We start from the raw sequence: 26,306 nt of genomic DNA on the forward strand, positions 1-26,306 counted from the left end.
TATCTGTTATCATCAGAATGAGATAATGCAAAAAGACTCATTGGTTATTGATACGTTCATCGAGGCCAACATGATAACCATTATATTGGAGTTATTGGCAATTGGCAACTAATTTTTTTAATTTTCAACAAGGCTAATATACAAATTTTATAAAAAGATAGGGCATTTGCCAGGAATTATTATTTGATATTATTATTTGATTTATATACAAATTTGTTTTATTTACAAGCGCTTTCGGAAACTAGGTTTCCATCATCAGGCTGTGTTTACACTAGTACAAAAAGTAAATATTTACTTAGTAATAAATTAATTTTAAATAAATTTAAAACGGATAATGTAAAGGATATTGGACAAATAATCTAATTTTGGATGTATTGTTCATGATGTAATATTTTTCAGTAATTCCAAGTTAATAATTAGACTGTCTTCATTATTAAATCATTTTGGTGTGTTTTTAGCGAATTCCCCTATAGAGAAGTAGCTATTACCGTAGGTCTCATGGTAAGACCTAGGCCCCGGACCGATTTACTTTTTCATTTTGATGTCCCCAGAGGCCAAAAACACTATTCGTTTACGTGTCCATAAAGACGATAACTTGAGTAATTTATGACTGATTTTGATAAAATTTTGTTTGAAGGTGTAAGGCGGGATAAACTTGAATGAGTTCGCGAACCATTATGATTGGACCATGGGAACGGGGTTTTATGGGATAAAAATGGGGTTTTCTAATTTTTAACCCTTAAAACAAAATTTTTAAATTTTTCTCAAGGCCTTTTTAAAGAGTTTAAAAAAAGAAATAAATTAGTATATCAGTGTTTTTGTACGGTTATTGGTTACGGAGAAAATTTAAAAATTTTAATTTAAAATTCCCATGTTATTCTTATGGAGAATATTGTAAAATGGTGTAGTTGGCTTGTTTATGGATATATTTTGATCAAACTAGGCAGATTTATTTATTCTAAACTAAGCTATTAATATTTTAGTAAAAAACACACTTTATTAGTTTCCCTGTAGCAGCAAACCTAGGTACTTGTTAAACATAAATGTTGATTTAATAGATGAATTGAAAATCAATCCAGGCAAATGGAAATTCGCTTAGTCGGCAGGGTTGCTGCAGCGGCGGTATTTTCTATAAAATAAGGTTCCCACGCATTAAGATGTTGAGGTTTTTTAATTTGTTTTAAAAGTTTTAGGTTTCTCAAATTGAAAATATGTTTCCCAATTACTGAAAATAATTACATCCTCGCCTTCGCTCCATACTTAAAATAACTCTGATTTTGGTATTCCTGTGTGAGGCAAAGCCTTACACATGGAACTTGAGTGTGTAAGAAAATGCTGATTTTGATCCTAGTAATGAAATATACTATTGGTGGATACATGGATACAAGTAAGGATAGGTAAAATGTCTAATTTAAGGCACAACTCACTAAGAGTACACTAATCCTGTGAAATTCTTTCTGAGCCATCCTCTCCCTCCAAGCTCTGCCACAACTTGGCCATTGATCAGATCACACTACTGTAACAACACTGAGGTAGACTCAGGCGACTCCTAGGTTGCAACAGACACTTGTAAGTGGGCTCTTCTTGGCCAATAAATCAACCTTTGGTGATTACAGCCTGTATAATAATAAAATCATACATAAGAAGTACCATTTTAAAATTTCAATTGTAAAAAAAGGATTCGTGTAAAAAATTACACTAAAATGTAATTACTAGAAATTTTTATTTCAATCTATGTAAAATATACATTGGTAACAGTTAATCAATTTTTAGTAGATATTGCTATATCACCTACCAAATCCTCCAAGGCATTTAGGGGTTGGATTTACTTCTGGGTTAGCATTCCACTGATCAGGTGTTTTTGCCTAAAAATACAACTCGAGCAATATTAAAAAGACAAATAAGTCTTACAGAACATACACAAAGCAAGAATGTACAGTGGCAAACCTGAAATTTTTGCAAATTCTACAAATACTTTTTCACCACACTATGATGTTTTTGGCTGTATTACATATGTAAATTGGTGGCTGAAAGTTACGTTTTGCTGGCCATGCCAGTTGTCGTCGTAATTTGGGGACCGAGCAGGTTTTTACATCCCGGGGCCGCAAAATCGGCTGTCCGCTTACTTACTTAAAACATGAATCTATATATTTAATACACAGTTGTAACACTGTTTTCTCAGTAATTACTGAACCGATCCACAAGATCTATGTGTCAAATTAAAGGGAATAATGCATAGATTTGCTGAACTTCATTAGAATTAACGTTCTTTCTAAGGGTTAAGACATACAGCCCTTCAAAGGTTGAGTCAATACAATTCTTATTGAAGAATATAATACACAGTTTATAAATTATTCGTCAGCTGTTTAATTTTTGTCAGACATTTGTTATTATTTTTATAACCTCACTTTCAGTATGTAATTATTAATCTTGGAGTTTCTATTTATTAACACACAATTTTGATCAAGGAAAGTGTATTTTTGTACATTATTTGTATGTTTTGGTGTAAATTTTGTATTTTTGAAATGTTTTAGTTTTCCTGCAAAGTGATCTGAAGGAAAGTGGTAATTGAGTTTACAATTTGAGTATGGAATGTGAAATAATACCCATAGTAGGGGACGGAAACTTATTGTTTTTGATCAATATAATTTATTCTTCCATAGCCACCAGAACAATCATGGGGAAATCCGCTTGCAAGTTGTACAGATAATTGCTAATGAGTGGAAAACATTTTATCTTAGTGATTAATCTTACTCAAGATCAATGTTTGACGTTCAGCAGTACCAAATTTTACCTTCTCGAGATGGGCGAGTACGCTGGGATACGTGGAACTACAATATATCAGTGAACTATACCCTATTTTTCATTCGAGTACACAGGGAAGTTGCTTGTTGTGAAACTGTGACTTACGATTACGGTTCTGGCGAAGAAGTATGTGACTTGATGTTTAATGGCAATGTTGACTCGGGTCATTATAGCGTTATAGGCTAATACTTTATCATTAACCCCAAGGTGTGAAAAGTACAAAAAGATTAAGAAAAGGTAATCATTAACCCGGGCGTAAGAGACATACAGAACGAAAAAAAAACACGTAGAGAACCATCGAACTAAAAAGGTAAAGAGCATTAATGGTGTTAAATGTGCTCTGGAAGTCCCTAAAAATATACCAACCAATTAGGATTGTTAAATTGGATTTTTCACTACTGCAAATCTATGAATTTCCAGTCAGAACAGACTAAAAAGGACACAAATATATTCTCCTTTGTTGTCACAAGGGGAAGGTAAAATGAGCTCCTTATCAACATTTTGAGCTTATGGAAAATCAACAGGGCTACAGCGACTATAAAAAAGTATTAAGGGTCAAAAGAAACAAAAAGCTAATAATATCATACAAATCTGCATTTGAAATGGCGAGTTCTAAGTCTCACTTGAATCAACATCTTTCTGGTAGTGTTAGTCTATAAATCGGATTGGACCGTTAATACACTCTAACATTGAACCAAAGTATGCCCAACTTTATATATAAGATGTAAACACAGCTGTTACTCACAGAATGGGTCAAAGATTCGTGAAATGCGACCAACTGCTGATGCGTGATTTACATGTAAGTGACTATCTTTATTCCTTAACAACAAATGTAACGAAAAAAACAACGAATACAGGAATATAATTGAACAAATTATCTCCTTAGCATAAGTAGCCTGCTTATTAGGTTATCAGCATTGCGCAGTTCGTATACTATTTATTTTTCAAACGAAACTCGAATTAATATAAAACATACATTTGGTTAAATTAATATATCGGTTTGATTAACATAAAATAGTTTACACAGGCAAACTACCTGTTCTATTTTATATAAAAAATTAGGCAGCCCCTAAATAAAATACAAAGATAAACAGTATTTGTTAATCATTATGTGTTTTATTGCTGACAATATTCCCGTGGCGGAGCACAGGCGGTTAACTAGTGCATTTTAAATACAGAATCAAAATCATAGCATTGCAATAGAATTGTGTTATTGTCACCGTTGCCTAGCAACTATTTATTTTTATTTTTGCTGATTCCTCAAATTATTTCTTCACATAACCTTAAAGTTGTAGTTGTGTTGACTATCAGTGTGCATTATTATGGTGGTGAATAGTGGTAATAGGGTATAGTGTAGTGAAAAATGGCGTTCGTACCATGGACCAAAATGGTTTTGCAGCTCTCGCGTCTCGAACTTAAAAACTATCTCGAGCCGGCAAAACCTCATTTTCGGCCCTAGGTACGAAATATACTATTTCACCACACTATAATGTTTTTTGATGTTTTACATACGTTAACTGGTGGCTGAAAGTTACAGTTTGCTGGCCATGCCAGCTGTCATCGTCATTTGGGGACCGAGCAGGTTTATACATACCTAGGGCTGCAAAATCAGCTGCCCCCTTACTTTCTTAAAACATGAATGCATATTAAATACACAATCAGTATCTATAGCATTGCAATAGAATTGTTTTATTGTCACCGCTGCCTAGCCAACAATTTATTATTATTTTTGCTGATTCCTCAAATTATTTGTTCACATAGCCTTAATGTTGTAGTTGTGTTGACTATCAGTGTGCATTATTATTGTGGTGAACTGGTAATAGGGTATAGTGTAGTGAAAAATAGCGTTCGTACCACGGACCGAAATGGTTTTGCAGCTCTCGATTGTTCTAAGTTCTCGACTTCGAAGCTGGCAAAACCTCATTTTCGGCCCTAGGAACGAAATATACTATACAGTAGAGTCCCACAAACTTGGCGTAATGTGGGCTGGAAGGAAGGGTGCCGGGTTCTCGGAAACTAGGGTTAAAAATAAGAACCATAACATTTTTAAGCTTATTAACTCCCTCTTTTATTTATATTTATAATACAAGTTAATATTAAGTTATCAGATATAGTACGACAAATCCTTGGTATGAGCTGCGAACTATTTGACTTGAGTCCATGTTTAACTCGGACTCAAAAAATCACTAATTTTCTGAGCCAGGTGATGGCCGAGTTATCCAGACTGCCGGGTTATCGAGTTTGTGGGACTCTACTGTATTGGATATTATTATACCTGTCCTAATGTAACAAAACCTTTATTTATCTCCATAAACAGTTGCAACATGTTTTTGGTAGGTAATCACAAATTATAAAACGGGATTAGAAAACAGACACGTATACTTCCTTACATTGGCCTGACATTAAAATCAAAAATCTTACTAATTTTTTAAGGGGAAAACAATTTTGATGGGTAAGCAGGAGGAGTAACTTGGTTTTCATGGGAAGAATAAAAAAAGCACTATCTTTTGAACTGTAATCTGTACAGCATTGAGGCTTATGCCATTTTGTTTGGAGTTTTAAGTACTATAGCATACTAAATGTTAACCAAAATCAAACAAGCCGTTTTTGTGTTTTGTATAAGAAAATTAAAAATTGAAGATATTAAAAAAAAAAAAAACTTATGGAGATACTATAGTTTGGTACCCGCATAAAAATATCATCAAAATCGGACAAAAGGTGTAGTTTGTAGCCCTGTACACATTCACACTCACACACATGCAGACAGACACACACACACATAATTTCTAAGACCACTTTTTAGTGAATTTCCCATATATGGAATAAGCTATTACCGTAGGTCTCATGGTAAGACCTGGTAAAACGTACTTTTTCGTTTTAAGGTCCCCAGAGGCCAAAAACACCATTTTTTGCAAATTTATTTATACATGGTGATTGATAAAAATGTGCCAGCTGTTTTATTCTAAAACTATAAGAGATATCAAAAAAAGTTAAATGGTAAGTGCCTTGGGTTTTTTGTTTTAAAAATTGTAGTAGAGTAGAAAAAATATTTTAGCCGCCATTTTTCCAATATGGCCGCCAACTTTGATTTTTCTTATGAAACACCCTGTATTTTATGATTTATTCTGGTAGAAAATGTAATTTTAAGACAATTTTACTCCTGTGTTTTTTTCATAAACCTAACCGTTTCAAAGATAATAATGGTTAAAGTTGTGAAATTTCAAATAAAACAGCTGGCATGCTAGCTTAGACCTTTATTGAAACTCTTTTTCATGCCGAAATTTAAAAACTTTAACCATTATTATCTTTGAAATGAAAAAAGACACAAGAGTAAAACTGCCTTAAAATTACATTTTCTACCGGAATACACCATAAAATACAGGGTGTTCTATATGAAAAATCAAAGTTGGCGGCCATATTGGAAAAATGGTGGGTAAAATATTTTTTTAAACTTGACTACAATTTTTAAAACAAAAAAATCCAAGGCACTTACCATTTAACTTTGTTTGATATCTCTTATAGTTTTCGAATAAAACAGCTGGCACACTTGTATCAATCACCCTGTACAGTATAGGCCTACCATATATGTGTCCGTTAGCGTGATAACTCAAAGCAAAAATGATCCAATTTTGATTAAATTTGGTCTAAGCGTGTAAACCTATCACATTTATTTGAACGAGTTTGCGAATCAGCATGATCGGGCAATGGGAACAGGGGTTTATGGGGGGATTTATGAAAAATGAGTTTTTCCCATTTTTGACCCTAAAAATATAAAATGTTGTGATTTATTTCTAAACCGTTTTGTAGAGCTTAAAAAAAGAAATAATTTAGTATATTGAAGGTCGGTTGTATGCCTAAAGGATTCAGAGAACATTTAAAAATACCCCCGCAGCAGCAAACAACCTGCAAACTAAGCGAATTTCCATTTATTATAGATTAATCAATTATAGATTATAGATTAATTAATTATAGATTTATCATTTATTATAGATTAATGGTTTATTTTGCCTATTTTTATTCCATTATGAAATATGGAATTGAGCTATGGGGTTCATCAGCTGATTGGAAAAAAATATTCAAGTTTCAAAAAAGAATTGTTCGCATTATGACATTTTCGCGGCCACGAGTCTCATGCAAGCCAATCTTTAAACAGTTAGGATTATTGAGCCTTCCCTCTCTCTATATATATTCATGCTTACTGTTCATTCAGAAGAATTTTGATCTTCTTTGTGGACAGCAGCATTTACATGCATACAATACAAGGTGCAAAGACAATTTTCAATACCGAATACATAACTTAACAATCTATGAAAAGGGCCCTAGTTACATGGGTATGAAGTTCTTTAATAATCTACCGACAAACATTAAAAGCCAAATCCGTTTAAAGAGTTTTAAGAATACTCTAAAAAGTTATCTTTTAAACAAAGTATTTTACTCTGTAAGTGACTTTTTACAAAATTAAGCAGCATTGTTATATGTAATTGTTGTTTTAGAGTCAGACAAAAATGTTCTGTAACTTAATTGTATTTTTAGGTTTATATTGAATTGACAATGTCACCAGTTTAATAGCTTTGCTATGTACAAATGTTTTTATGTGACAATAAAGTGAATTTGAATTTATCTGAATTGATTTTTAATCAAATCTATTTAAATAAAATTAGGTTTAACGAGTACCTAGGTTTGCTGCTACAAGGAAACTAAAAAAGTGTGTTTTTTTTAAATATTAATAGCTTAGTATGAAATAAATAAATTTGCCAAGTTTGATTAATATATTCATAAACGAACGAGCAAACTACAACATTTTACAATATTCTCCATAAGAATAACATGGGAATTTAAAATAAAAAATTTGGTTAACTAAATCATTTGTTTTTTAAGCTCTTTAAAACGGTTTAGAGAGAAATTTGGAAAATTTGTGTTTTGAGAATCAAAAATTAGAAAACCCATTTTTTACCCCACAAAACCCCCCATAAAACCCAGTTCCCATGGTCCGATCATGCTGGTTTGCGAACTCATTAAAGTTTATCCCACTTTACACATTTAAACCAAAATCGGACAAAAATTACTCAAGTTATTGTGTTCACGGACGTTTGTATATGTACATACATACCTATATAACAATTTTGATTGAATGAATGGTGTTTTTCGCCCCTGGGAACATCATAATTTTACTTGTTTATGGATATATGTTGATAAAATTTGGCAAATTTTTTTATTTCATCCTATGCTTTTAAAGAAGGGTTAAGTTTGGTCAAAAGATGCCTTTATTTTACACTAATTTTGTTTACCCTTTACAAAAGGAGTACAGTATGAACTTAACGGTTTTGACCAAGAACTAAGCTTAAAATAACATCAAGCAACAAAAGCAAACAAAGACAAACAACAAATTGTTTTATACACGAAAGATATGTTGTACTGGGTTATCTATCCTGACACATAATTTGATTCTAAGTTTGTTTAAATATTAAAATAATTTGTTTTACATTTGAGCTTTTTAGGGTCTTATGTCCCTACAAGCCACTAGTATTTTAGTAAAAATGTAATCAGACAAGTAGAAATTTGCTTAGTCTGCAGGGTTGCTACGGCGGAGGTATTTGGTTCAGTGCAGACCCAAAACAGATATTCCCACCCAAAACTCAAACATGAACATGTTGACAAAACCAATAAATTCTCCTTATACAGTACTATGAATAAGTAAAAAACCAATCATTTAACATAAAACATGTATAACAATACACACGTTACTGATAATACTACAGTATGCTATACATTACATAAAAAACAATATTGTAATGTTCTGTTTAAGTTCAACAAAAAACTAAAAATCTATCAACATGAATATCTGTCTGCCATCACTACGGCCCACAAGCACACTACAACTAACGCTATACAAGACTCACAATAGTATCAACTGCGTTGACACAAGAATATGGTTAACACTATTAATTTTGTGACTAAGGTTGTTTGATTTCCTAATACTTTAACACCATGGTGGTTAAGCACAGTGATCTTCTGTGAAGAACACAGAGTTAGTGTGTCTCAGACTAGCTCTCCATCAACCCTGACAGGAGCTCATTACTTACTGCTTACTGCCATGGCCACTTGTACCCTAGCTGGTACTTGGCCTCGCCAACACGCTGTCGCCAATAGTCTCGGTCCCATGCATCTTCCTCTACAAGCCTCATCCTTTCCAAATCTTTTCGTACTTGACCCCACCACCTGGCTTTCGGTCTACCTATTGGTCTTCTTCCCCTCGGATTTCCTCTGAGTGCTATCTTCAGTAGACTCTCCTCCTTTCTCCTTAGGATATGGCCAACCCACCTTAATCTTCTACTCTTAACTTCTCCAATGATATCAGGGTCTTGAAATAATTCTCTTAGCTCCCGGTTGTGGCGGATTCTCCATACTCCATCTTCACATACTGGCCCATATACAGGGTGGTAAAAAAGTCCCTGGACAGTTAAATATTTTAAAAAATAATGCAGATAGAGCTACAATACTTGGTACAAAGTTACAGGGCATAAAACTCTATTTTAACACATATTCAGTGATCCAATAACTCTTCAGGGGGACGGCCCACAAGGAGTCGGAAGAAAATCTTAAATGGAAGCATAGGTCAATATGCACATCAAATTAAAGGTCTTTTTTAGTAGAATACAATGCCGCAAACCGCACTTCGAAAGGTTGATCCTGCGCAAAATGACAGTTGTTCAAAGGTTCATTTAATTTACATTGCTATTATACGCTTACTCCTCAGGGGGCACAGCCCTAGGAATCGGAAGAAAATTGTTAACGTAAGCATAGGTCGATATGCACATCAAATTAAAGGTCTTCACTAGTAGATTACGATGCCGTAAATTTAAGCTCAAAAGAATGCCTGAGTAAAAAATGGCAGTCGTTCAAAGATTCAAAATGGCGGATTCAAGAAATCTTTGAACATCTGCCATTTTGCGCAGGATCAACCTTTTGAAGTGCGGTTTGTGGCATTGTATTCTACTAAAAAATACCTTTAATTTGATGTGCATATTGACCTATGCTTCCATTTAAGATTTTCTTCCGACTCCTTGTGGGCCGTCCCCCTGAAGAGTTATTGGATCACTGAATATGTGTTAAAATAGAGTTTTATGCCCTGTAACTTTGTACCAATTATTGTAGCTCTATCTACCTTATTTTTTTAAATATTTAACTGTCCAGGGACTTTTTTACCACCCTGTATAGTTCTCAAAACTTTGTTCTCAAAAGTTATTATTTTCTTTTCTGAGTTCTTGCTCAGGATCCAATTTTCCCCTCCATATAAAAGTACAGGTCTTACTATAGTTTTGTAGATTCTAATTTTTGTCTTTCTCGTTAAAAGTTTTGATTTCATTAGTTCACTGCATGCGTACCAACTCTTATTTGCTAAATTTATCCTATTCTGAATTTCCATGTCTTCCGTATTTTTGTCAGATAGTAGAACGCCTAGATAGGTGAAATTATTTACTCTTTGGAATTCATGGTTGTTGACTTGAAAAAACTCTTCATTATTTCCAGCTTCTCCTCTTGTTACTATCATGAATTTGGTTTTTGCATCATTTATTTTTAGCCCTACGAACTCAGTTTCATTTATTAGTATCTCCGTTAAAACCCTAAGATCTTCTTTTCTTTCAGCCATCAGTACTACGTCATCTGCAAAAGCTAATATATTAATATTCGTTCCTAGTTTTAGTCCTATGTGTGCATCTTTTATTGTTTGTAGTGCTTCCTCTAGAGCAATGTTGAATAGGAGGGGGGAGAGTCCATCCCCCTGTCTCACCCCCGTATTCACATTAAATTTAGTTGCGGTTTCTCCATCTATCTTCACTTTACAACGAGAAAGAACCTTATTGAGACGAAGAACTTATTGAAGACGAAGAAGAACTTTATTGAACACATGTGGTTACTAATTTAATAAGCTTATCTGGTATTCCGAATTTTTCCATTTTCTCCCATATCTTTGCTCTGAATAGGCTATCATACGCTTTTTTGAAGTCTATAAATAAACAATAGCATTCCTTGTTGAACTCCCAGTACTTTGCTAAGCATTCCTTAAGTATAAAAATCTGATCCACAGTGGACCTGCCTTTGGTGAATCCAGCCTGCTGTTCACCGACAAAGGAATCCGTATATACTTCAAGTCTTCTTTGAATAATGACAGGAGCTCATTAGAGACCTTAATTTATGGACATCCCTCGTGCCCAACAAGCTTAAGTCAATAAGTGACATCAGCTTATTCAAACGAAAAATTAAAATATTTCTAATCGAAAAACGTTTTTATTCTGTAGAAAATTGTGTTAAAAATAGGTGGTAAAGAGGTTTGTTACTCATGTGAATGTTGTATTTTATTTATTGTATTGTATTTGAATAATGTGACTCAAGCCATGCATGTTACTGTGTTTTATACGGCAATAAAGAATTTTTGATTTGATTTGATTTGATTATTAGGTAGCAGCAATACAATTTTATAAGGTACTGTATAAGAAGTAAAAAATAACTTACATCAATAGAGATGGCGTGGACACAGGTTTTCAGTTCTTCTGTTAGCAGTGAATTAATTGCTTGATGGCGCTAGAAATATGATATCATTTAAGACTCAACAATGTATTACAAATTAGCGTACATTGCTGCATTGCCATCCTCACAAACAATATAGATAGATATTATATACAATATACATCCGTCACAAGGAAAATATTTAATTGTTAAGAATGAAATAAGGGGTACAGTATATAAGAAATCATTTTTTGCAATTTCCTAAAGAAATGTACAGCGTCCCAGCCTACTTGTTAAATTGTGCTGGCAGCTTTGGCATATACTTGCCAAACAAGGTAGTTTTAGACTGGACGCAACTGCTGTGATCAACTTATACCGTACATCTTTTCTCCTTGCTTTTATACAAAAGCTTATGACGCTGTCGGGAGAAAAAGTCTTCTTACCTTACCTAACAAATTTTACAATTTTACTCTACACCCTTTCCTCAGTGTCTCAACTTTTTGCTCTCGATAATTAATTAATTGAGATACATTCAGGGCAGGGGTTTTCTAACTTTTATACTCAAGGGCCACAATGTAAATTTATGGAGTAAAGGTGAGCCAGTAATATTTTAATCCAGAACAATTAGAGTAAACAATTAGCCGAGTTTTTTACCCTCACAAAACCTCCCATAGCATCCTATTCCCATGGTCTTATTTGCTGGTTCATAAATTTGTTTTAAAAAAACGTTAAGTTTACATGTTTGTACCAAATTTCATCAACATTTTTGCTCGAGTTATTGTGCTAACGGACACACATTTTATATATGTGAATTTTATTGAATGGTGCTTATGGTCTCTAGGGACATCAAAATTAAAAATTAAATCGGTTTTTAGGTCTAGGCCTTATCATGAGACCTACGGTAATAGCTTTTTCCTATATGATAAATTCTCTAAAACAAAAATGTTGAGACAGATGTTTTAAATCAAAATGTTCTATCAGATGGTATAATATTAATTGAATGTCCATAAGAATAACATAGGAACTTTAAGGGCTTATCCCTTTAGTAAAATCATTGTAAAAACTGTTTGAATTTCCATTTTTTACCTCAATAATGAGTAGGCCTATCCCAAATTTAATACTTCTAGCTAGTCTGGAAATTAGAGAATTTGGCTACGATTATACTAGGACGCTGGCGTCCGGGACGCTAGGGGGGCATTAAATCAAATGGGGGCGATTATACTAGGGATGCCAGCGTCGGATGCTAAAAAAGCCACCGGACGCTCGATTTTGTGCCTACCAGCTGGGAGGCTGAAATTCGAGTGTCCGGTGACTTTTTGCCTCCCCGGATGCACAAAATCGGTTGTGGGGCATTGGTTCAAATGTGGCACATTATACTAGGCGGCTAGTATCCGAGACGCTCTCTATCGACATGTACAAGAATATAGGGAATACTCTGTTACCATAGGTCACATGGTGAGACCTGGACGAGGGACCGATTTACTTTTTTCGATTTGATGTCCCCAGAGGCCCAAAACACCCTCTGGTTCATATAGATTTAAATATTGTATATCTGTCCATAAACGCAATAACTTGAGTAATTTTTGTCAGATTTTGATTAAATTTGGCTTAAAAGGTGAAGGGCGGAATAAACTTAAATGAGTTCGCAAACCATTTAGGCCTATGGGGTAAAAAAGGGGTTTTGTCATTTTTGACACAAAAAAATTTCCCAATTTCTCTCTAGACAGTTTTAATGAGCTTAAAAACAAATAATTTAGTATATTAAAGTGTTTTTGTATGGTTATTAGCTACGGAGAAAATTCAAAAAAATATAAATTAAAAATTGCCATGTTATTCTATAGGAAATATTGTTAACTGTTGGAATTTGTTTGCGTATGGATGTATTTTGATCAAACTTGGCCAATTTGTTTTATACTAAGTTATTAATCTACCTATATAAATAAATATTTTACTAGGTATAAACACACTGGGTACTTGTTAAACCTAATGTTATTTAAATAGATATAAACAAAAAGTGACAAAACATTGAAATAAAATGGCAGTCCGAGAGGCAAGAATCCCAACACAAATTACGTCATTTTCGGCTCGAAGTGGGATGCTAGCCTCTCGGACGCCAGCGTCCGAGTATAATCGTAGCCTTATTGATTAGTCAGTCAGTCAGTTAGTGAGTTGGTGAGGACTTTGACTATTATATGTTTCAATACTTCATAAAGGCCATAAAATGTCAGCCCTTGTAGTTCTGATCATTAAGATTGATTTAAAATTACAATTCATCAAGGCATATGGCCTTGTATTTAGATGCCTCCATTACAATGTTTGTACAGCTAATTTATTTCTTTTATTAAGAAAAAGTAGCATATGAGAGACCTGTAATAACCAAATCCAAACAGATTTACAAGTTGGAAACCAGAAATTTAAATGAATTTTGATGGCCGGTATAATCTTTCAATTTTATATTGAATTCCGGTATGATCATTGTTAGCACATGACTGAGACTCCATTTTTGTACGGGTTAAAATAGGGTATTGATTGCTTTATGTTATATGAAAACGACCACATGATATTGCAGAGACCGCAAAATATATGTCAAGAGTGTTGCCAAGACCACTAGTAGATCATCGTCTCCACTATAATATTTGTATTAGCCTATGATACCTTTTGGCAGACCGGAAAAATTAGTTTATGGGCCGGATTATGGCTGTAGGTTGGAGACCCCTCATGTAGGGCACTAGTAAAATGCTTTAATGCAACTCAAATACGTCTTCACAGGGTTCTGTGAGTTGTTAAACATTTATACAACTAACCATGATTAGTTTAACCCTTTCAATGCTATGCAACGATATATCCTTGTGCGTCTTTTTCCAGAAAATTGCTATGGAACGATGTATCGTTGTTTGCGTTTCATCCGAAAAGCGCTAAGCCTTTTGATCATGTGAGTTTAAATGAGCATATCGGTTGACTCGGTTGTAGTTTCGAAACAGCGATGGTTTTTTTTTATTGCTCATATGGTCGAGGCCCAATATATCGTTCCTTAGCACTTTTCAAATGAATAAATTATTTTTACCATTTTTTTTTCTCGCACACTAGACTTTGCCCCCATGGCAAGCCTAGCACTTTTCAGACAAAATAAGTAAATAACTCTAGCATTTTTTGGAAAATTAAAAAAAAAATTGTAGCATTGAAAGGGTTAAGTACATCACAATGTTGTTAAGAGTCCAGCCAAAACGACTATTAAATGTTAGGAAATTATTCACTGTCACTGTGCACAGTAATTATACAATCTCAATAAACAATGGTTTTAAATGGTATACTGAAAAACAAGAATAGTAGGTGGAAGTATACCTTGACAAGAGTCATGTCCTTGAAGAGTTCAGAAACCACCACCATCTTGAAGTGTGTCTCTGCATTAGGAGGAGTATTATGTTTATAAGATTCATTTATCACCTCTAAATGGATTGGTCTTAACTTTTCTGAGAGCTTTTTACGAATTACCATCTCCACTGGGCCACCGGAAAAAGGTGATCTTGACATGGGTATGTTACTTGCTGCAATTAAAAGAACAACCATGAGCAACATTCATTAACTGAAATAAAATGCTGTATAAGCTAAAAGTTAATAACACTAGTTAAAACAATTGTGTAACAAGTGAGTCATTGCTGCTTTGATTCACTGCCTACATTAAATGGCTCAGGAATCTTGCCCATTCTCTCCTCTGACATAACTAGGGTGAAAATTGTGGTAAACTAGCCTAGCACAGCTGAGGAATCCTCAGACTTGGCCACTCCCACAGGCCACAACCTTTACCTGACTTCAAACTTGGCTAGCCTAACTACTTCCACATACTTTAACCCATCCCGGACGGGCGAAATCGTGACATAGAACGGGAAATAATTATAGGAAAAAAAATTAATTTTCCTTAATTGTATTTTGTTATACAAGTATACATAAAATAAACACTTCATACCGTCAAAATAATTTTTTACTCGTTTTTAAATATGCAGATCTGCTACCCGTCCGCGGATGAGTAGAAAAGCAGAGGATATATCCACTACCCGTCTTTGAAGATATGACCATGACAACGTTAGGCAATAAAAAAAGAACAAAATGTAAACAATAAATAAAGACAACGTAGTGTTGAGCGCGAAACGTCGAGGGGGGAGTGTAGGAGAGGTTAGTGGTGCGCGGGGGAGGGGGAGGAGCGGGAGAGGAGTAGGCGCGGGAGAGAGGTGGGAGTGCGGGAGAGAGGGCAGCCATGGAAAGAGCAGGAAAGTGGCGCCTTGGTACCGCGGAACATCTGGTTACTGCTCAAGCACCTGCCAGTCTGTCTGAAGAGAAGGCATATCCGCTTCCCGTCTTCGGATTAGCAAATATAAATTGTTATTATGTTCAGGTTGGTATTATCACTGCACTTTAAGTATACGATATGATAAAATTTGATGACACTAACAACGATTTCAAATACGGAACTAAATTTATAGGTATGAAGGAAGCTTTGGAAAGCGAAGTAAATGTCCTGAATCAATTCTGTATATTTGTGTGTATGTCTATTGGTAACACATTATAATGTCCTTATTTTTCAGTGTTTCGTGGAAAAGACAAGAGCACCTTTGTTAATGAAAATTTCAACCGGAATAAAGTGTTCAATGGTGAGGTTGAGGTAGTAAGTAGCATGACTACTCTTGAACAGTGTGGAAAGTAGCTTTCAATTATAGGCCTACCTTAGGGCTATGCCTCATATATCTATAAATCTGTTTTTTGGCAAAGCATTTGTTTTGGCTTGAAACGGTCACATAATGTATTTGCGAAGGTTTTTATTTACTCCTATAATATTTTTGCCAGCAACCCCCAGCATATATGGAAAAATGCACACTTAATATGCAAACCAACTGCTGTTCTGAATATAAGAAGGTTTAAACTGACTACAAGATCCCCGTCCGTACGGCAGTAGCTACTTCTCTGTATAGGCAAATTCGCTAAAAGCGCAGTACCGTAGTCAAATTAAATGAGAAAGAAAAAGACCATTTAAAATAAGTTAAGTTTGAGTTCAAATGAATACATAAAATTTTAGATAAAAAAGGTCGGAAGCACTACACTACGTTTCTTATCTTATAGTTAGAGATTATAACTTTTCTTGCAATGCATATTTTACCACATTGATGTTGACTTAAAACAGTTTCAATTTTTTTTTTTATATGTATAAATAATACTTAACTTTACTTGACCTTTTTACCAGTTATATTTGTGCAAATGGTTAACACTAAAAATCTTGATTACCTTACTATTATCCAGTGAGGCTTGAATCACAGACTATAGAGTAAACCATTACAGTATTCTATAGTCTGTGCTTGAATTATATTGGACTGATAGTGATAACACTAAATGATACCAAACCTTCAGTTTAAACATAAGTAACCAGGGCAAATATTTTTTAACACTCAGATCATTAATAATTTCCACTACTTACAAGTTATGTAACTTAACTTAGTAAAGTAAAAAATACACTAGTATTGAAAAAAGTATTGAATCACAATGCATATTTTACAAATAAATGTAGAACTATTCATGCCATATAGTATACCATATTATTTTAAATTATACTCTAAGGAATATTCAATTATATTCAAAGGAATTTAAATACCCCCGCTGCAGCAAACCTGCTGACTAAGTGAATTTCCATTTGTCTGAATTGATTTTCAAATCTATTTAAATAACATTAGGTTTAACACCTAGGTTTGCTGCTACAAGGAAACTAATAAAGTGGGTTTTTTAGTAAAATATTAATAGCTTTAGTATAAAGTAAATAAATTTGCCATGTTTGATCAAAATAAATCCATAAACAAGGAAACTACATCATTTTTAAACGACTTCCCCACTACCAACAAAAGGAGGAGGTTCTCAATTTGTTTGTGGCGATGTTTTTTTTTTTCTATGTATGTTCACCAATTTCTCTGTGATTCTTTTACCGATCAGTGTGGTTCCACCACCAAAATAACCAGGAGAGCTTCTATTTGGTACCTTATATATTATGTTTAAGTATAATATTTGTTTCGGTGAATAGTTCTGAAAACCTTAAATATTCAACATTCATTTTGTTTACATTTGTGCAGATTGTTTACATTTGTGCAGAGAAGGCAATAAATAATAATAACATTCCTACAGCTGTTAGTTAAAACCATTTAAATGAAGCTACAGACAGTTTCTTCATGAAACAGTTGCTTCATATTGATTAATAAACTATTTCTTGCCATGGAGACTAAATAAGTTACATTGAAAAAATGCATTTTGTTTTGGTGACTATAAAAAAGGTATTTCAACGTTTGACCTGATTTGTGTATGATTCTGTTTTGAGTATTGAATGTTCTGACTTATAAAAACATAGTGAATAGCTGTATGATATTGACAATTTAATGTGTATTGTGAAAACCAAAGCATTTGTAAAAGAGGTCTAAACATAAATTAGATGCAATTATTCCTTAAACGACATAAGAGGTGTGAGATTGCATAATCGTCAATCGTCTTAAAAGTGTTAAATATTTTTATTACTAAACATGCATTTGAAGACGTGGAGTGTTTATTAATATTCTTCACTGTCTATAATATTATGCCTGCTTCGGAAATGGGAAGCTGATTTGCAATTTCAACTACATCTTGAGCAAACAAAACCACCTACCCCTTACACCACTTTTAGCTGAACCAATCTTTCATACACGTATTTTTCAAAGGTAATATACGTGATAACAACCAATTTTCTACTTTTAAGAGATTTCTTAGTGCTGGTGGCTGAGGAATAACTTTCTTATTGTTCCAAAAGGCTTGAGACATTACTGTATTTCGTTTTATAATGTAGAAGTACACCAATTGCAGGAAACGATGTCTGGCATTTCAATGTCTCTAGGAAAGACATTCTTTTTTCATTAGGCCTAATGTAATGGACAACTCTTTGTTTTTTTTTTAAGGAAAATCCAAAAATGTTAATTTTTATACCCATTGATTATGTAAACTGAACAGGTGACTCAAGCAGTTTAAAAATAATGATTGTTCTGTGGCACTTTTGATTGTTTCAAGCAGTTTTGCTTATCAAAAAACTTCAAGTAATTAATATATAACAAATTATACAGTCACTAAAAATCATGAAATAATTTATTTTTGTAAAAAAATACGACCGACTTCAAAATGCTCTAAAAAGAATGAAATAATTTCAATAAAGTAAACTTTTGTATTAGGCAAGCTCACATATTTTAAGTCGGCGCGGCTCTATGATGATTTTTGATACAAAATTGAAAGAGTGTGTCCATATTGCAGGTGACTATCTATAACTAAAGGTGTTAATCTGCATGTCTTTTTCATAGTTATGCGTTAAGTGTTATTTTATTACCGTCATCAGAAATCGGCATTATAGTGGTATTAACGAGTATCTTTAAAAAGATTATAACATAATATAATAATATTTTAGATTATTTAAATGTTTCTAACTTGGAAAAGTAACGTTTTAATACTAAGCTAGCTTCTTTTCCCTATCATAATATCAAACTAAATTATTTTTCTATTCATATAGAACATTTGTGTGTGTTATTTTCATAATGCATTTATTCTGAAGTAAACATAAAATACAAGAAAATATTTCCTTTAATATATAAACAAAACAGTTCAGTATGTTTTTTATATATTTATGTTATCCAGCTACAATTTATTGATTTTCAAAATACACACACAATATTTAATTTCAATCATATTTGCAGTTTGAGCCGCGCTGACTTGAAATACGTGAGTTTGCCTAATACAAAAGTTTACTTTATTGAAATTATTTCATTCTTTTTAGAGCATTTTGAAGTCGGTCGTATTTTTTTACAAAAATAAATTATACAATATTCTCCATACAAATAAATTGGGAATTTTGGGTTAAACAATTTTTTGAATTTTCTCATCCGTTTTCTCAGATATCCTTTCGGGCTCTGCCCCAGTGACTCTGTAGTTCCCCATGTTAACCTTATGAGTATCTTTACAGGGTGGTAAAAAAGTCCCAGGACAGTTAAATATTTTTAAAAATAATGTAGAGAGCTACAATACTTGGTACAAAGTTACAGGGCATAAAACTCTATTTTAACACATGTTCAGGGATCCAATAACTCTTCAGGGGGACGGCCCACAAGGAGTCGGAAGAAAATCTTAAATGGAAGCATAGGTCAATATGCACATCAAATTAAAGGTCGTTTTTAGTAGAATACAATGCCGCAAACGGCACATCAAAAGGTTGATCCTGCGCAAAATGGCAGATGTTCAACGATTTCTTGAATCCGCCATTTTGAATCTTTGAAAGACTGCCATTTTTTACCCATGCATTCTTTTGAGCTTGAATTTACGGCATCGTAATCTACTAGTGAAGACCTTTAATTTGATGTGCATATCGACCTATGCTTAAGTTAACAATTTTCTTCCGATTCCTAGGGCTGTGCCCCCTGAGGAGTAAGCGTATAATAGTAATGTAAATTAAATGAATCTTTGAACAACTGTCATTTTGCGCAGGATCAACCTTTTGAAGTGCGGTTTGTGGCATTGTATTCTACTAAAAAAGACCTTTAATTTAATGTGCATATTGGACTATGCTTCTATTTAAGATTTTCTTCCGACTCCTTGTGGGCCGTCCCCCTGAAGAGTTATTGGATCACTGAATATGTGTTAAAATAGAGTTTTATGCCCTGTAACTTTGTACCAAGTATTGTAGCTCTATCTGCATTATTTTTTTTAATATTTAACTGTCCTGGGACTTTTTTACCACACTGCATCACTGTATATTGATTTGAAACTGTTTTTCTTTGTGACAGCTAATTTGAGAGAACAGCTGGGCGTAGAAACTCGGTAGAGGTGTCTAAAGAAAGGGCTTGGTCTATAGATGAGCCATCAAAAGAGAAACGTGGTAAATTCCGTTGGGCCTCTGCCCCAGTGGCCTTTAAATTCCCATCCCATGCTATTCTTATGGGGAAAAACGGGTTTTTGTCATATTAATTTGAAACTGTTTTTCTTTGTGACAGCTAATTTGAGAGAACAGCTGGGCGTAGAAACTCGGTTGAGGTGTCTAAAGACAGGGCTTTGTCTGTAGATGAGCCATCAAAAGAGAAACGTGGTAAACTCCCTTGGGCCTCTGCCCCTGTGGCCTTTAAATTCCCATCCCATGTTATTCTTATGGGGAAAAACGGGTTTTTGTCACAACTAATTTCAGAGAACGGCTGGGCGTAGAAACTTGGTAGGGGTCTCTAAGGAAAGGTCTTGGTCTGTAGATGAGCCATCAAGAGAGAAACGAGGTAAATTCCCTTGGGGCTCTGCCCTAGAGGCCTTTAAAGTCCTCTCATAAGATTTGTTTACATTATGACCATATGTATAATTTTACACTACTTTTTAATGAAACAGCTGTTAATATTTAAATTGTGATTTACTGAATTTCTCAAAATGAAGGATTTGAAATTGTTTTTTCTGATTTTAAAATCATCAATCAATAATCAATTTTTTTCTACATTGTGTCATGTTTTGCAATATAATGTTCTATTGCCAAATCAGTGGACAATCCTAATATCACAGTAACTCAATTATTTCTCATGGAGTTAACTTATGTCTTATGTCTATTGTATGGGTTGGTTTCTGCCTTTTTTTTACCACTTCTTGGAGATTGTACGTAGGCATGTTGCACGTAGATTATATTCTTTGGCGTATTGCATCTGTAGACGATACTTGGGTTGGTATAATTATTACAATGGAAAAAAGCGAGAAATCCTGGACAATTTGATATAGGCCTACTAAATATAAAACTGAATTAACACTGTGCTACATTTCTTAAGCAATCATTGAAAGAGCCGATTTGCAAACAATGGAAACATAAGAAAGTCATAGAACACAACCAAGTAGAAGAAATAGAAATAATGTTTTTTTCTTCATTTATAATTGTTATTATAGAGAACCTAATGCGGCTATGAGTGGGAAACATTTGTAGAAAACTCTAAAAAACAAGATCAGCTTTTGAAAAAAGATAAGATATTTATTACAAACAATTTTGATTATATTTAACTGTTGTCTACATTGTGAGTATTTCCATAATCTTTGAGTCGACTTTTATAAAATCATCAGAAATTATTACCGTTATTCGTTTTAAAATAACGCAAGTAATGCTTCGCAATTGCTCGAATTCGAGCAACAGGTACACTAGTCTATATATTCATTTGAAACTGTTTTTCTTTGTGACAGCTAATTTGAGTGAACGGCTGGGCGTAGAAACTCGGTAGAGGTGTCTAAAGAAAGGGCTGGGTCTGTAGATGAGACATCAAAAGAGAAACGTGTTAGCCCCAGTGGCCTTTAAATTCCCATCCCATGTTATTCTTATGGAGGAAAAACTGGTTTTTGTCACAGCTAATTTCAGAAAACGGCTGGGCGTAGAAACTTGGTAGGGGTCTCTAAAAAAAGGTCTTGGGCTGTAGATCAAAAGAGAAACGAAGTAAATTCCCTTGGGGCTCTGCCCCAGAGGCCTTTAAAGTCCCCTCAGCAGATTTGTTTACATTATGACCATGTATAGTTTTACGGAATGGGCACACGGGAGGGACTAAGGCTAAAGGTGTAGTGACGTCATATCTCTAGTGGCTAATGTCTTCCCTTGAGGTGACACAATTACCGTAACGAAACGATGTGATTTCAACGGCGATTGTGGCATAGTTGGTAGCGTTTCGGGTTGGTGTTCAAAAGGTCCCGGGTTCGAATCCCGCTGGCAGCACTAACTTTTTGTCAAACAATTTTTCATATCAGCAAGTTTGGTTGGTTAGGTTAGGTTATGACAGTTTAATTTTATAATACTAAATTTTAAAATTAATTTTATAATTAATAAAAAAATATAAGTAATCATTAATTAGAATTTTATCTTATATAGTTTTTAAATATTATCACCAAGTCTGGTTGGTTAGGTTATGTTATGACAGTTTAATTTTAAAAATTACAAATTTATTTTATAATTTTAAAACAATTTTTTATAATTAAAAAGTTAATTTTATAACTAAAAATATAAAAAAAAATTAATTTAAATTTTTTCAACTTAGCAGTTCTAGCGGCGAACGCTGACACTACAAGATATGTTAGCCTTAGTCTCTCCCGTGTGCCCCACCGTAGTTTTACACTGCTTTTGAATAATACAGCTGTTAATATTTAAATTGTGATTTACTGGATTTGTCAAAATGAAGTATTTACAATGGTTTTTACTGATTTTAAAATAGATTTTCTTCTGCATCGTGTCATATTTTGCAATATAATTTTCTATTGCCAAATCAGTGGAAAATCCTAATATCACAGTAACTCTTAAAATGATTTACTTATGTCTATTGTATGGGTTGGTTTCTGCCTTTTTTTACCAATTCTTGGATATTGTACGTAGGCGTGTTGCACGTAGATGATATTCTTTGGCGTATTGCATCTGTAGATGATACTTGGGTTGGTGTAATTATTACAATGGAAAAAAGCGAGAAATCCTGGACAATTTGATATAGGCGTACTAAAAATAAAACTTAATTAACACTGTCCTACATTTCATGAGCAATCATTGAAAGAGCCGATTTGCAAACAATGGAAACATAGAAAAAGTCATAGAACACAACCAAGTAGAAGTTGAAATAGAAATAATGTTGAATATGCTCTCCTAAATTTAAGTCGAATATCACCGTAAACGGTCCATTTTAATGAGTTTTTGGGGACGTCGGCTTAACCGGAAAAACCGTTATCCGGACTGGCCTCGGTCCTGAGGAGCCCGGATGAGAGGGAGTCTACTGTAAGTAGTTTAGGAGAAAAATCCCTTGACACTTTTTAAAATCATCATGCTCCTTTGTAAAGATAATATAGGCGACGCATGCTGCGCCACTATTTTAAAACTTTTTTTTATTTTTAACTTAACCTATCATCAATTTGCCAATCCTAGCTCAGTTTGAAAACGTATAACCTAGGCCTATATCTTACAAATTGTACATAGCTAAACATAGAGCCTGAGATTAGCCTCCTCTTAGAGAAGGCCACAACATATGCCTAAGATAGTTGGGTAGCTAAGCCACGTAGGCTAGGTCTAGATGAACTAAGGGATAAACGTTTGCCGGGTTGATCCATGTTGGTGAGTACCAAAAAGGAAATTTAGGTAGGCTATAAAAACTGGTTGTAAATCCAAGTTTGGTTGTACTCGAATTAATTGCACTATTTTATTGACACTGATAGGCTAGGCTGCCCTAACTTATAAGTTATCACGTTCACGGACGTATATACATACATACTTATGTAAAAATTTGAACGAATGGTGTTTTTGACCTCTGGGGACATCAAAATGAAAAAGAAAATCGGTCTTGGGCCTAGGTCTTACCATGCCACCTACTGTAATAGCTACTTCCCTGTAGGGAAATTCGCTAAAAAAATATTGTTTGCGCTGCTCCTGGGGGCCAGTTTTTGAACTATTGACTTACACCACTATCATACTGAACATAGGAACTAAATACTCCCGCCACAGCAAACCTGCAGACTAAGTGAATTTCCATTTGCCTGATTGGATTTACACTAAAAGGTCTTACCGTGTCACCTACGCAAATCGCTATTTCCATATAGGGAAATACGCTAAAAGTACAGCTTTGAGGTAAATGAGGCTAAAGCTTTAATTGTCCACACCGGCAGTGTCTGCAGACTATATGTAGACTGTTTGCAAACTGTACTACTTTTGGAGTCTGTAAAGCCTCGTCCACACCGACAGATTTGTTTCCAGAAACATTGTTTGCAAAATTGATTCTTAAATGTTCCTCATTCGTTTGCGAGATCTTTTGCAGACTTTTTGAAAACAATCGAGAAACATTTCATACAGGAGTGTGATGTTTGGAAATAGTCTGCAGTTTGCAAACAGTTTGCATACAATTGACAGACAAATGACAAACAAATCTTGTGTTTCAGGCGAGTTTTCTGTTTTCTGTTCTGTGAGTAAATAACTTAGTATGCTTAAGTGTAGATATATTTCAAGTGTTATAAGAAGTATATCTATTTTTGAAGGTAATTCAAGTTAATAACACAAAAGACGCTGATCAAGAAGTTAACTTATTCCTCTACAACGATGGTCAAAGATTCTATATCAATTATAACATGAAAATGTCATAACCTAACCTAACTACCTAACCAAACTTGCTGATAATGAAAAATTCGAATGAAGGTTTACTAATTGATTCGGTGGTTTCAATCGATATTAAGTTAGCATAGCCCAATTAAGAAACTGTACCCATTAAAAGTAAGCCAGAGTGCTAACTTATCAGATACCAAAAATTACAGTAATGTAAGCCTAAAAAACACCGATTGTAAATCTTGCTAAATAGCCAGTAAGTTAATTTCTTACCTTTTCTCACAATTGATGCTACAGAGTATTGGCCTAACTTACTTACTTTGATCATGACTAATAATTAATTATTATTATTATTAATGACGAATTATTTTATTCGAAATATATAATGGTGCTTCTGCCTAATTTGCTTTGCACAAACTAAGTTAAAGTTACGGATGAATCAATAAGCAGATTTAATTCTAAAGTAACAGATTAGATTTCGAATATTACTAGAGCCTAGGCTACATAATAAAAGGATCTAACTGTAACTGTAGCAGTTGTGGTACATACATACGAACGGAAAATACCTGACACTGAATACTGACACAAAATAGGCCCTACCTGCTAAAGTCACTAACATAAACAAACAACAACTGAACAGGTGATTATTTTGTTTCTGTGTGCGTACCGTCCATCATATAGTCCGGTGGGTGGTGGGGCACACGGGAGGGACTATGGCTAACATGTCTTGTATACTATACTATACTGGTGGCGTTCGCAGAGGCATCCACAAAATTGAGCGGAGTCGTAAAATGCTACCAGTATACTATCGCCGAACATTCACCCGAATGTTTCGCCGAATGTTCGGGTAAGATTGCGACCACGAATGTTGACGAATGTGCAGCCCGAACCATTCCGAACTAACCAAGTACACTATCAGCTAACTTCGGTCGAACTGTGCTGAGGAGGCTGAGCCCAATATTGCGTATTCGGCAAAACATTCGCACCAAACTTTGTGCAACATGGACGCTAACGTCAAAGACTATTCTAGGTAATTATAGAGGAATTTCCGTTTGGTGTTAGACACCACTTGAATGTATCCTAAGATTCTTACTTCTCTGTGGCTTAATAATTTAAAATTAAAGCTTGCTTTTTTTATTAAAATGTTTGTTTTACTAAGCGATACTTAATATATGTATATATATTCAATTAAATTATCCCACGGCCATGGTGGAAGGAAAAAACATAGGTGTGCTATTCCCACATATTCTGACGTCACTCGGATTGCAAACAAAAGATCATCTGATTGTAACTGTCAAATTAGTATGTATTTGTTTTTATTTGAATGTTATTGTTTTTATAATAATAAAAACAATAACAACCAAATCAAAACAAACACATATACTTATTTGACGGTTACAATCAGATGATCTTTTGTTTGCAATCCGAGTGACGTCAGAATATGTGGGAATAGCACACCTATGTTTTTTCCTTCCACCATGTCCCACGGCCACAGAAAAGGCTCACTATGGTACAGTTCCAAAAATAACAGTGTTTCCTCATTAGAACACTCCGTACTTTGTACAATTAATTTATCTATATAAGATCTAGTAGAAAATAATTAAATAACAAAAACTAAAAGTAACTCTTAACTACACAACCACTGCAGTAATACTCCATAAAGAGAGCGTCCGTGACTACGAATGACAGCGAGTGTGTACTGGCTATATGTTCGTGCCCGTCTGCGCTCTGCGCTCGGCAATCGTCCTAGTTCGTCTCCTTTGATTCGCGACGGGAGACCGCCAAAAAAGCGAGCGCACCCGAACACGAATGTTGGCGATGCGAACTACCCCGAACGTACACAAGCACACCGAGTACACTATCGCGTTCGTCTTAAGTTCGCCTACAT

General features: G+C 34.3%; 1 protein-coding gene across 5 annotated transcripts in view; it reads right to left on the reverse strand.

Moving 5' to 3' along the window:
• Nucleotides 1-1,706: 1,706 nt before the first annotated feature.
• Nucleotides 1,707-26,306, reverse strand: part of LOC128984756 (DNA-binding transcriptional regulator BolA-like) — a 48,366-nt gene continuing 23,766 nt past the window's right edge. The window contains exons 1-4 of one of the 5 annotated variants that reach the window (XM_054404114.1): nt 24,968-25,059; nt 14,656-14,858; nt 11,320-11,388; nt 1,707-1,865 (exon numbers count right to left, since the gene is read on the reverse strand). In XM_054404114.1, coding sequence (XP_054260089.1) covers nt 1,788-1,865; nt 11,320-11,388; nt 14,656-14,858; nt 24,968-25,037 — 420 coding nt within the window. In that variant the 5' untranslated portion in view covers nt 25,038-25,059 and the 3' untranslated portion in view covers nt 1,707-1,787. Of the gene's footprint in view, nt 1,866-11,319; nt 11,389-14,655; nt 14,859-24,691; nt 25,060-26,306 lie in introns of those variants that run through there. The other 4 variants (XM_054404118.1, XM_054404116.1, XM_054404115.1 and 1 more) reach the window with 4 other exon arrangements.

Source organism: Macrosteles quadrilineatus, unplaced genomic scaffold, assembly GCF_028750875.1.
Source record: "Macrosteles quadrilineatus isolate MER2022 unplaced genomic scaffold, UCM_ALF_1.0 Scaffold_2__2_contigs__length_208266976, whole genome shotgun sequence".
NCBI classification, from domain to species: Eukaryota; Metazoa; Arthropoda; class Insecta; order Hemiptera; family Cicadellidae; genus Macrosteles; species Macrosteles quadrilineatus.